A 12,424-nucleotide genomic window follows, 5' to 3' on the forward strand; every position below is an offset into this window, starting at 1 on the left:
GTATGGAAATAGAAAAAAACCTCGAATAGCCAAAGCAATCTTGAGAAAGAAGAATGGAACTGGAGGAATCAACTTGCCTGATTTCAGGCTCTACTACAAAGCCACAGTCAACAAGACAGTATGGTACTGGCACAAAGACAGAAATATAGATCAATGGAACAAAATAGAAAGCCCAGAGATAAATCTATGCACCTATGGACACCTTATCTTTGACAAAGGAGGCAAGAATATACAATGGAGTAAAGACAATCTCTTTAACAAGTGGTGCTGGGAAAACTAGTCAACCACCCGTAAAAGAATGAAACTAGAACACTTTCTAACACCATACACAAAAATAAACTCAAAATTGATTAAAGATCTAAACGTAAGACCAGAAACTATAAGACTCCTAGAGGAAGACATAGGCAAAACACTCTCCGACATAAACCACAGCAGGATCCTCTATGACCCCCCTCCCAGAATATTGGAAATAAAAGGAAAAATAAACAAATGGGACCTAATTAAACTTAAAAGCTTCTGCACAACAAAGGAAAATATAAGCAAGGTGAAAAGACAGCCTTCAGAATGGGAGAAAATAATAGCAAATGAAACAACGGACAAAGAATTAATCTCAAAAGCATCTCACAAGCATCTCCTGCAGCTCAATTCCAGAAAAATAAATGACCCAATCAAAAAGTGGGCCCAAGAACTAAACAGACATTTCTCCAAAGAAGATATACAGATGGCTAACAAACATATGAAAAGATGCTCAAGATCACTCATTATCAGAGAAATGCAAATCAAAACCACAATGAGGTACCATTTCACGCCTGTCAGAATGGCTGCTATCCAAAAGTCTACAAGCAATAAATGCTGGAGAGGGTGTGGAGAAAAGGGAACGCTCTTACAGTGTTGGTGGGAAGGCAAATTAGTACAGCCTCTATGGAGAACAGTGTGGAAATTCCTTAAACAACTGGAAATAGAACTGCCATATGATCCAGCAATCCCACTGCTGGGCATACACACTGAAGATACCAGAATTGAAAGAGACACATGTACCCCAATGTTCATCGCAGCACTGTTTATAATAGCCAGGACAAGAAAGCAACATAGATGTCTATCAGCAGACGAATGGATAAGAAAGCTGTGGTATATATACACAATGGAGTGTTACTCAGCCATTAAAAAGAATACATTTGAATCAGTTCTAATGAGGTGGGTGAAACTGGAGCCGATTATACAGAGTGAACTAATCCAGAAAGAAAAAGACCAATACAGTATAATAACACTTATGTATGGAATTTAGAAAGATGGTAACCATAACCCTGTATGTGAGACAGCAAAAGAGACAGAGATGTATAGAACAGTCTTTTGGACTCTGTGGGAGAGGGCAAGGGTGGGATGGTTTGGGAAAATGGCATTGAAACATGTATATTATTATATGTGAAATGAATTGCCAGTCCAGGTTCGATGCATGATACAGGGTGCTCTGGGATGACCCAGAGGGATGGGATAGGGAGGGAGGTGAGAGGGGGGTTTAGGATTGGTAACACGTGTACACCTGTGGCAGATTCATGTCATGTATGGCAAAACCAATATAATATTTTAAAGTAATTAGCCATCAATTGTAATAAATAAATTTGTATTAAAAAAGAAAAAAAAAACTCAGCATTCAGAAGACTAAGGTTATGGCATCCAGTTCCATCACTTCATGGCAAATAGATAGGGAGATAATGGAAACTGTGACTAACTTTAGTTTTGGAGGTTCCAAAATCACTGCAGATGGTGACTGCAGCCATGAAATTAAAAAGCTGCTTGGTCCTTGGAAGAAAAGCTATGACCATCCTAGAAAGCATATTAAAAAGCAGAGACATTACTTTGCCTACAAAGGTCTGTCTAGTCAAAGCTATGGTTTTTCCAGTGGTCATGTATGGATGTGAGAGTTGTACTATAAAGAAATCTGAGTGCCAAAGTATTGATGTTTTTGAACTGTGGTGTTGGCGAAGACTCTTGAGAGACCCTTGGACTGCAAGGAGATCCAACCAGTGCATCCTAAAGGAAATCAGTCCTGAATATTCATTGGAAGGACTGATGCTGAATCTTAAACTCTAATACTTTGGTCACCTGATGTGAAGAACTGACTCAGTGCAAAAGACCCTGATCCTGGGAAAGATTGAAGGCAGGAGGAGAAGGGGCAACAGAGGACGAGATGGTTGGATGGCATCACCGACTGGATGGACCTGAATTTTAAGTTCATTCCAGGAGTTTGTGATATACAGGGAATCCTGTCATGCTGCAGTCCATGCGTTTGCAAAGAGTCAGACAGGACTGAGTGACTGAACTGAACTGGTTTGTGTGGCCCCAGGGAGCACAGGGCCTTACCTCATCCCTACCCTACTTACTTACTCTCAGGCCATACCTTTTTCTTCATTCTAACAATCCCTGGATAGGGAAGCTACACTTTCACCATAAATAATATGATATTTACAAAGCCCAAAAAGAGATCCCTAGGGCAGAAAAATACTGATATCATGTGAATTATTGGCACTTAGCCTTTGTTGTGATATGGGAGCGAGTAAGGAACCTTAGTTAGACTTTTTACCTTGATGGGCTTTCTGAGAACCCTGTCTGCCAAGTTGACTGTATTCTGCCAATTCTCCCATTTTCCCTTTCTCCCCATGCCTACAGTTTTGATGGGGTGCCTTTTCTCATGCATGACTATGACTTGACAAGAACAACCAATATAAAGGAGGTCCTGCCAAATGCCTCCAGTAGACACCCTTCCATGTTTCAATGGAGTTTCCTGGCGACTCTGAATGCAGGCAAATGGTTTTCAGATGCATGGGTAAGATGCATTTCCCAGGTCAAAAAACTGAATCCTTTTATTATACATGGTCACACTCTCCTAGATATAAATACACTGTATACAGTATAATTTTGATGCCTTTGTGAGGTGGTACTACCTGGGAGAATTGGAAAAGTTCATGTAAAGGTATCATTTGATCTGAAAGAAGATTATTGCCGAGGGGAACCATGGGCAATACTGGTGGTTTGTTTCATATATTACAGTAGACTGGAGCAAGAAGATATGCAGTGTGTGTGTGTGTGTGTGTGTGTGTGTGTGTTTATGAAAGAGGAGAGGAAAGGAAAGGTGAAAGGAAGGAGAGGGAGACAAAAGGAGAGGTACAGAGGAGATTGGATATACACTTGGAAAAGAATCAGAAAAAAGTTATGAGGAGAATATCAGTTCAGTTCAGTTCATCAGTCACTCAATCGTGTCCAACTCTTTGTGACCCCATGAATTGCAGCACGCCAGGCCTCGCTGTCCATCACCATCTCCTGGAATTCACTCAAACTCATGTCCATCGAGTCCGTGATGCCATCCAGCCATCTCATCCTCTGTCATCCCCTTTTCCTCCTGCCCCCAATCTCTCCCAGCATCAGAGTCTTTTCCAATGAGTCAACTCTTTGCATGAGGTGGCCAAAGTACTGGAGTTTCAGCTTTAGCATCATTCCTTCCAAAGGACACCCAGGACTGATCTTTAGAATGGACTGGTTGGATCTCATTGCAGTCCAAGGGACTCTCAAGAGTCTTCTCCAACACCACAGTTCAAAAGCATCAATTCTTCGGCATTCAGCTTTCTTCACAGTCCAACTCTCACATCCATACATGACCACTGGAAAAACCATAGCCTTGACTAGACAGACATTTGTTGGCAAAGTAATGTCTCTGCTTTCCATATGCTCTCTAGGTTGGTCATAACTTTTCGTCCAAGGAGTAAGAGTCTTTTAATTTCATGGCTGCAATCACTATCTGCAGTGATTTTGGAGCCCAGAAAAATAAAGTCTGACACTGTTTGTTTCCCCATCTATTTCCCATGAAGTATTGGGACCAGATGCTATGATCTTAGTTTTCTGAATGTTGAGCTTTAAGTCAACTTTTTCACTCTCCTATTTCACTTTCATCAAGAGGCTTTTTAGTTCCTCTTCACTTTCTGCCATAAGGGTGGTGTCATCTGCATATCTGAGGTGATTGATATTTCTCCCGGCAATCTTGATTCCAGCTTGTGCTTCTTCCAGCCCAGCATTTCTCATGATGTACTCTGCATGTAAGTTAAGTAAGCAGGGTGACAATATACAGCCTTGACGTACTCCTTTTCCTATTTGGAACCAGTCTGTTGTTCCTTGGCCAGTTCTAACTGTTGCTTCCTGGCCTGCATACAGGTTTCTCAAGAGGCAGGTCATATGGTCTGTTATTCCCATCTCTCTCAGAATTTTCCACAGTTTATTGTGATCTACACAGTCAAAGGCTTTGGCATAGTCAATAAGGCAGAAATAGATTTTTTTCTGAAACTCTGTTTATTTCTTGATGATCCATCTGATGCTGGCAATTTGATATCTGGTTCCTCTGCCTTTTCTAAAACAAGATTGAACATCTGGAAGTTCACGGTTCATGTATTGCTGAAGTCTGGCTTGGAAAATTTTGAGCATTACTTTATTAGCATGTGAGATGAGTGCAATTGTGCCGTAGTTTGAGCATTCTTTGGCATTACCTTTCTTTGGGATTGGAATGAAAACTGACCTTTTCCAGTCCTGTGGCCACTGCTGAGTTTTCCAAATTTGTTGTCATATTGAGTGCAGCACTTTCACAGCATCATCTTTCAGGATTTGAAATAGCTCAACTGGAATTCTATCACCTCCACTAGCTTTGTTCATAGTGATGCTTTCTACGGCCCACTTAACTTCACATTCCAGGATGTCTGGCTCTTGGTGAGTGATCATACCATTGTGATTATCTTGGTTATGAAGATTTTTTTTTGTACAGTTCTTCCATGTATTCTTGCCACCTCTTCTTAATATCTTCTGCTTCTGTTAGGTCCATACCATTTCTGTCCTTTATTGAGCCCATCTTTGCATGAAATGTTCCCTTGGTATCTCTAATTTTCTTGAAGAGATCTGTAGTCTTTCCCATTCTGTTCTTGTCCTCTATTTCTTTGCATTGATCACTGAAGAAGGCTTTCTTATCTCTTCTTGCTATTCTTTGGAACTCTGCATTCAGATGCTTATATCTTTCCTTTTCTCCTTTGCTTTTCGCTTCTCTTCTTTTCACAGCTATTTGTAAGGCCTCCCCAGACAGCGATTTTGCTTTCTTGCATTTCTTTTCCATGGGGATGGTCTTGATCCCTGTCTCCTGTACAATGTCACGAACCTCATTCCATAGTTCATCAGGCACTCTATCTATCAGATCTAGTCCCCTTAAATCTATTTCTCACTTCCACTGTATAATCATAAGGGATTTGATTTAGGTCATTCCTGAATGGTCTAGTGGTTTTCCCCACGTTGTTCAATTTAAGTCTGAATTTGGCAATATGGAGTTCATGATCTGAGCCACAGTCAGCTCCCGGTCTTGTTTTTGCTGACTGTATAGAGCTTCTCCATCTTTGGCTGCAAAGAATATAATCAATCTGATTTTAGTGATGTCCATGTGTAGAGTCTTCTCTTGTGTTGTTGGCAGAGGGTGTTTGCTATGACCAGTATGTTCTCTTGGCAAAATTCTCTTAGCCTTTGCCCTGCTTCATTCTGTATTCTAAGGCTAAATTTCCCTGTTACTCCAGGTGTTTCTTGACTTCCTACTTTTGCATTCCAGTCGCCTATAATGAAAAGGACATCTTTCTTGGGTTTGTTCTAAAAGGTCTTGTAAGTCTTCATAGAACCATTCAACTTCAGCTTCTTCAACATTACTGGTTGGGGTATAGAGTTGGATTACTGTGATACTGAATGGTTTGCCTTGGAAATGAACAGAGATCATTCTGTCGTTTTTGAGATTGCATACAAGTACTGCATTGGATATGAGGAGAATATAGCAGTGTGTAAATAAGACAGTTTAGAATTATCCTGAATATTTTAAAGTGGGTAAAAAAGTCACGCCTGTCTTTTCAAGATAGTTTAAGAAAAAACAAGTGACATTTTCCAGGTTATCATATGTTTACAGGGAATCCATGCAACCTAGGTTTTACCAATCAGATATACTCATTTTGAGTCTTTGATTTTGACAACAAATATCTGAGGAGGACAGACAGCAGACATTCATATTGCTAGCACCTATGGCAACAAAGCTACAATACTTGAGGGTTAGCTGTGGTAATAGCTCTCTTATTACATAATTGTGTAATTAGGAAAATAAATCTTCAGATAATTTTGTTTATTATCTAGGTGGAATGGAATATTATTTATATTACATGTTAATCCTGAAGACTGACTTGATCCTTTTTTCATGTTAAAAAAGTGACAAGTTAAGACTTAGGTAAAGAGAGAATTATCCACCTCAAATTCATTCTGTTAACAAGTATTACTATAAGGGACAGCTAAATGTTGGTTTATAACGAGTGTATCACCTCAGAATACTTATTCTCATATGAGTATATAGCCTACAAATGCTGTTTGCATGTGGAAATAGTGGTATCCATCTGATATACCAGGTTTCTGTGTGTGTGTAGGCTCCGTATATAAATCTCATCATACATGAATGAATAGAACATACAGACTTGAGAGGCTTCTTTAGTATGTATAATGTATATAGGCTTAGTTTGCCATATAGGAAACTCCTCTTGTATCTCAGCTGGTAAAGAATCCACCCACAATGTGGGAGACCTGGGTTCAATTCCTGGGTTAGGAAGATTTCCTGGAGAAGGGAAAGGCTGCCCCTGAAGAATTCCATGGACTGTATAGACCATGGTTCACAAAGAGTCAGACATGACTGAGCGACTTTCACTAGTTTGCCATAGGTAATGTTTTAACAAACATGTATTCCAAAATGAAAAGGCCGTTATTAATCTGATGTGTAATGTATGGTTTGTGAAAGTCTTATTGTAAGTAATGGAATTGGATATGTTGTTATAAAGTTTTGTTTATTTTATAGATTAATAGTTTTATTTTAGCTTGTTTAGATGGTAAGTTTACAGTGTTTAGTTTCTCGATTATTCTGATTACTGAAGGGTGTCTGAAAGCTTGACTTCAGACATGATTATCTAGGAGGCTTTATTTTTAGGTTTCATAGTAGAGCTTTCTTTGATTCCATGTTGTGCAGGCAGGAAGTCAAGGTGATGTTGGCACATGATTTAAAAGATTTGGATATTTGGATAATTTTTCATAGTAAATAAATTGGTTTTGTTTGTGAAGGTTTTTCTGGGTGTTCTTTATTGATTAAGTATGGTTATGGATTGATGGTGGTGAGTTGATTATTATTTGTCAGTATAATTACTATTCTTGAGATTACTTGTGAAAATTAAATACCTAATCTGATCTACAATGAAATAAAAATAGATACTGAAGTTCTGGGAGTTGTCCCTGGAGGCTCAGCTGAGTTCCTATTTTTTAGTAAAACCAATCTTTGTGTGGAACATTTTCATATCCTTTTGTGAATGTATAAATCTCAAGATTACAAGAGGAATTACTTGAGAAATTTATCTCATGCATAAAGATAATGAACTAGGTACAAGTTTTATTTAGCACATTAATATGGGAACAAACAGGATGACGAAACCCAGTCAACAGAGAAGTGAGAAACCAACATGCAAAATTCTCAGTGCAACAAAGAAATGCTAAGAATTGCATCGGTAAGTTGAAGACAAACCTAGTGTATTATTTCAGTTAATACACTCTGTGACAATAAAACTTAATTTTAGAGTTGTCTTCTCTATGAAAACTCATTTGCATCTCTACTAGACAAAAATCCTGTCCTCTTTTATCAGTTTTCTAGAAGTCAACATCTAACTTAAATCAGTTCAGTTCAGTTCAGTCACTCAGTCATGTCCGACTCTTCACAGCCCCATGAACTACAGCATGCCAGGCCTGCCTGTCCATCACCAACTCCCAGAGTTTACTCAAACTCATGTCCATTGAGTTGGTGATGCTATCCAACCATCTCATTCTCTGTCGTCCCCTTCTCCTTTTGCCTTCAATCTTTCCCAGCATCAGGGTCTTTTGCGATGAGTCAGTTCTTTGCATCAGGTAGCCAAAATATGGACACAGAAATTCAAAGAAAGGCACATTCCCATAAGAATCAGATGATCTTTAGGTGTGCTTGTTAAACAGTGTGCTACAATGATACTGCAGGGTTCAACGATGAACTTATGCTTCATTTCTGAGTTTTGAAAATTTAGGTTCCCTCTTGTGCTCATAAATAACCTCTGTAGATTATTTAGAGGAGGGTCTTATTGTGATTTTGTGTTATTTAACCTTATTAATTTGTATCCAGTGCAGTTTAAAGGATCAGTTAATACACATAAGGTTTATTGTTGTATAATCAGCAAATCTTGATTCAGATTGTGTTAAATAACTATTAAGCTTAATAAATGAGGTTCTGTCTAGAGCAAGTATAGGGAATCTAGAATTTCATTTTAAATAGTCCCTACTGTTCCAGACTCTTATTCTTACTACAACTTGATAAGTTCACTTGAATCAGGTTTCACATATATACCTACAAATATGGTCAACTTTCTCTCTCCTGTTCCTGGTAATCAGTGATCTTTCTTCCTATTGTAATACTGGGATAGAGTACAACAAGGGACACCAAACTGTTTGCCTAGGAAAGCTGTAGGCTTTGACTCCAAATACCAATTATGCATGTGTCCTTAGTGGGGACTGGTGGCTTGTTCTTTCAGATTGAATGACATGTATTCTCAAATATGATCCTTCAGTTATGACCTTGATGACAAAATCAATTTTTCCAATTGTGTCCGACTGGGAATTTCCAACTCCCAGTGTAAAGGAGTACATATTTTCAGCTTTTGCAAAAGACTGCATTGCCATGAAATATAGTGGCTCAGTAAAAACAAATTTTACCTGAATTCAGAGGGGTGGTGAGAACAAGTTATTAAATAAAAGAATGTTTTGCACAAGTGTAACAGAAAAAAATGTCAAAGGAGAATGAGTTTTCTCATACACCCATGAGGAAGTAGACTGTTTAAAGAGTACTAACAGGGAATCTCCACCTGGTGGTACAGTAGTTAGGACTCAGCACTTTCACTGCTGAAGGCCTGGGTTCAGTCCCTAGTCAGGGAACGAAGATCCCACAAGTCACACGATGTGGCCAAATAAGAAGAGAGTACCAACAATTTCCAAAAAGAAAAGATGAATATGCATGATTAGATTGCCCTCATCAGTTTGTTCAATCTGGTGTAGGTAATGTCCTACTATATCTAGGATTATCAATGTACTTCTGGGGAGTTATCTGCTCTTCTCTAAAATTTAATCTTGGAAATTCTGACTCAGTCCCCTGATCAGTTGGATTGGTATCTAATTGAGGTGGCAGTGTCAGCTTACATTAGGAAAGCTGTTTCCACGAGTTTCTTCCTTGCATGTCAGTAGATAAGAGAGTATCTGTAAGGTCCTCTCAAACATGATTTTGAGGTTAAGTTCTATTTCTGTTCTGTATCATGTAGGAAAAACCTTCAGATGAACATGGGAATAAAGCAGAAGTCACATGATAATTAAAATTAATTTGATTATTATATGATAGTAAATAGCAGTGTCATAAAGGAGAATACAATAGTCTACTAATAGGCTATAATGCATAATTATTTTCAAAAGATTTGGTCTGTTTCTCTTTCCCTTAAGAGTAAGAACATGTTGTGACTTTTGTCTTGGTTCAGTGGTTGAGACTTCATGCTTCCAATACAGGGGACACAGGTTCAGTCCCTGGTCAAGGAACTAAGATCCTGCATTCCACTCAGCAACCCCACCCACCCAAAAAGGAAGATCATATTATGGGCATTGAACAGCTCTCCTGGTACTTCCAATCCATTCTTTATTACATTAAAAAAATTGTCCATCTCTGAAATGTATTTCTATTATCATTTTACCTGCACAGTATTAACTAGGAATTTAAAATTTTCCTTTTTAACAACTCCTCCCATATTGAGGGCTTAATGCACAATGTTGAGCTATGTATGAAGCATGGACATTTCTACTTCTAGCCATGACTATTTGCAGGTGCTGGTTGTATTCTCCTGCCTTAAACAACTAGAAAATTAAACCAAAGAGCTTAAATAGTCATTCTCAGATACTGGGCAACAATCAGTGCAGAACTGTGATCCATGAGAGAAGGGAATACTAGGAGAGCCTTATAATTGCCCTCGTGTTTTGCCTGGATGTACCTTCCAGGTCTTATAGCAGGCAGACCCTAAGCAAAGCATAGTTCTCTTGTGGATTTGAGGAGAAAGAGATTGGATTTTTGGGAGATCAGAGTGTCTGAAATTTTGAGGGATGAAGTTCAAAAGTGAGAAAGCTTTCCAGAGAAAGGCCTCGAGAAATCTGCATGGGACTGGCTTGAGTATGTTGTTAGTATCTATGAGACACAGAAATAGGGTGAAGTTCTACAAGGCTGGTCAAAGTACTAATAGGGAGCTTTTATCTGAACCATTCTAAGAACATATGGTTATGAGAGCTGGACTGTATAAAAGTCAGAACACCACAGAATTGATGCCTTTGAACTATGGTGCTGGAGAAGACTCCAGCAAGGAGATCAAACCAGTCGGTCTTAAGGGAGATCTACCCTGAATATTCACTGGAATGACTGATGCTGAAGCTGAAGCTCCAGTATATTGGTCATCTGATGCAAATAGATGACTCACTGGAAAAGTCCCTGATGTTGGGAAAGATCGAGGGCAGAAGGAAAAGAGGGCATCAGAGGACGAGATGGCTGGATAGCATCACTGATGCAATGAACATGAACTTGGGCAAACTCTGGGAGACAGTGAGGGATAGGGAGTCCTGACATGCCGCAGTCCATGAGGTTGCAAAGAGTCAGACACAACTAGGCGATTGAACGACAACAACAACATCATCAAGAGCTCACATCCATTGCCAACATTCATTAGATCAGAGAAGAAGCTAGAGAATTCCAGAAAAGCATCTAATTCTGCTTCATTAACTATGCTAAAGCTTTTGTGTGGAATAAAACAAACTGTGGAAAATTCTTAAAGAGATGGGAATATCAGACCATTTTACCTGCCTCCTGAGAAACCTGTATGCAGGTCAAGAAGCAATCGTTAGAATCGGCCATGGAACAATGGGCTGGTTCCAAATTGGTAAGAGAGCACATCAAGGCTGTATATTGTCACCCTGCTTATTTAACTTACGTGCAGAAACATGTGAAATGCCAGGCTGGGTGAGCATGAGCTGGAATCAAGGTTGCAGGGAGAAGCATCAATAACCTCAGATAGCAGATGATACCACCCTTATGACAGAAAGTGAAGAGGAACTGAAGAGCCTATTGATGAAAGTGAAAGAGGAAAGTGAAAAAGCTGGCTTAAAACTCAACATTCAAAAAATGAAGATGGTGGTATCTGGTTCCATCACTTCATGGCAAACATATGGGAAAACAATGGAAAGTGTGCAAGCATCTTTTAATTTCATGACTGCAGTCACCATCCACAGTGATTTTGGAGCCCAAGAAAATAAAGCCAGGCATGCTGCAGTCTATGGGGTCACAAAGAGTTGGACACGACTGAGTGACTGAACAACAAGAGCTCACATGTGTCTGGAAGATACTCAAGTTCTAACTAGCCATATTAGAAGATAGACTTTTTTGGACATATGGGAACTTCAGTAAAAACCCCAGAAAGGTCACACCATAATAACAAGCCTAAACCAGCTCTAAATTAAAGGCTATTTTAGACCCACTTAAAAAAAATCCAATTGATTTGTTCATAATATAACCCCCCCCCCCCCCAAATAAAAGCACTTCCCCTGTAGATCAGTTGGTAAAGAATCTGCCTACACTGCAGGAGACCCGTGTTCAATCTCTAGGTTGGGAAGATCCCCAGTAGAAGGAAATAGCAATCCACTCCAGCATTCTTGCCTGGAGAATCCCATGGACAAAGGAACCTGGCAGGATACAGTTCATGGGGTCCCAAGAGTCAGATACAACTTAGCGACTAAATCACCACCACCAAACAAACAAACAAACTAGGAGAGACAACAACACTCAGACACCTAACAGTGTAACAATTACAGTGTCCAAGATCCAGTAATAAAATTACTGTGCCTATGAAGGTTGAAAATGTGGCTTAAAGCCAGGGAAAAACTACACATAAAGATCTGGGGGTGGGGGGTGGGGGGGCGAAAAAGAGCTGATAGAATTAAGAGAAAGGGAGTTTTCAAAAGCTATTCCAAGTGTATCAAGGATTTAAAGAAAACATAATGAGAGAGATGTAAGATACAAAAATAACTGAATAGAATTTCTAGAACTGAAATTTCTGTGCCATCTGAAATTCTTCAGTATTTGTTGATAGTTTGTGTATTTTGAGTAATGGCTCTATATCACCAAGGTGGTTGAATGAATGGATATAGAGTTGTGCATAAGATTTTTTATTATCCTTGTAATGACTTTGGGATCAGTGGTTATATTCCATTTTTTCATTCCTGATTTTCATAGTTTGTA

The 12,424-nt window shown here is 39.2% G+C and overlaps 1 protein-coding gene across 1 annotated transcript in view; it reads left to right on the forward strand.

Moving 5' to 3' along the window:
• LOC120874861 (glycerophosphodiester phosphodiesterase domain-containing protein 4-like) overlaps positions 1–12,424 on the forward strand; it is a 106,893-nt gene that overhangs the window by 42,011 nt on the left and 52,458 nt on the right. The window contains exon 10 of the mRNA XM_040256548.1: positions 2,668–2,824. Coding sequence (XP_040112482.1) covers positions 2,668–2,824 — 157 coding nt within the window. The remainder of the gene's footprint in view (positions 1–2,667; positions 2,825–12,424) is intronic.

The sequence above is a fragment of the Oryx dammah genome, unplaced genomic scaffold (genome assembly GCF_014754425.2).
Source record: "Oryx dammah isolate SB20612 unplaced genomic scaffold, SCBI_Odam_1.1 HiC_scaffold_15, whole genome shotgun sequence".
Taxonomy (NCBI): Eukaryota; Metazoa; Chordata; class Mammalia; order Artiodactyla; family Bovidae; genus Oryx; species Oryx dammah.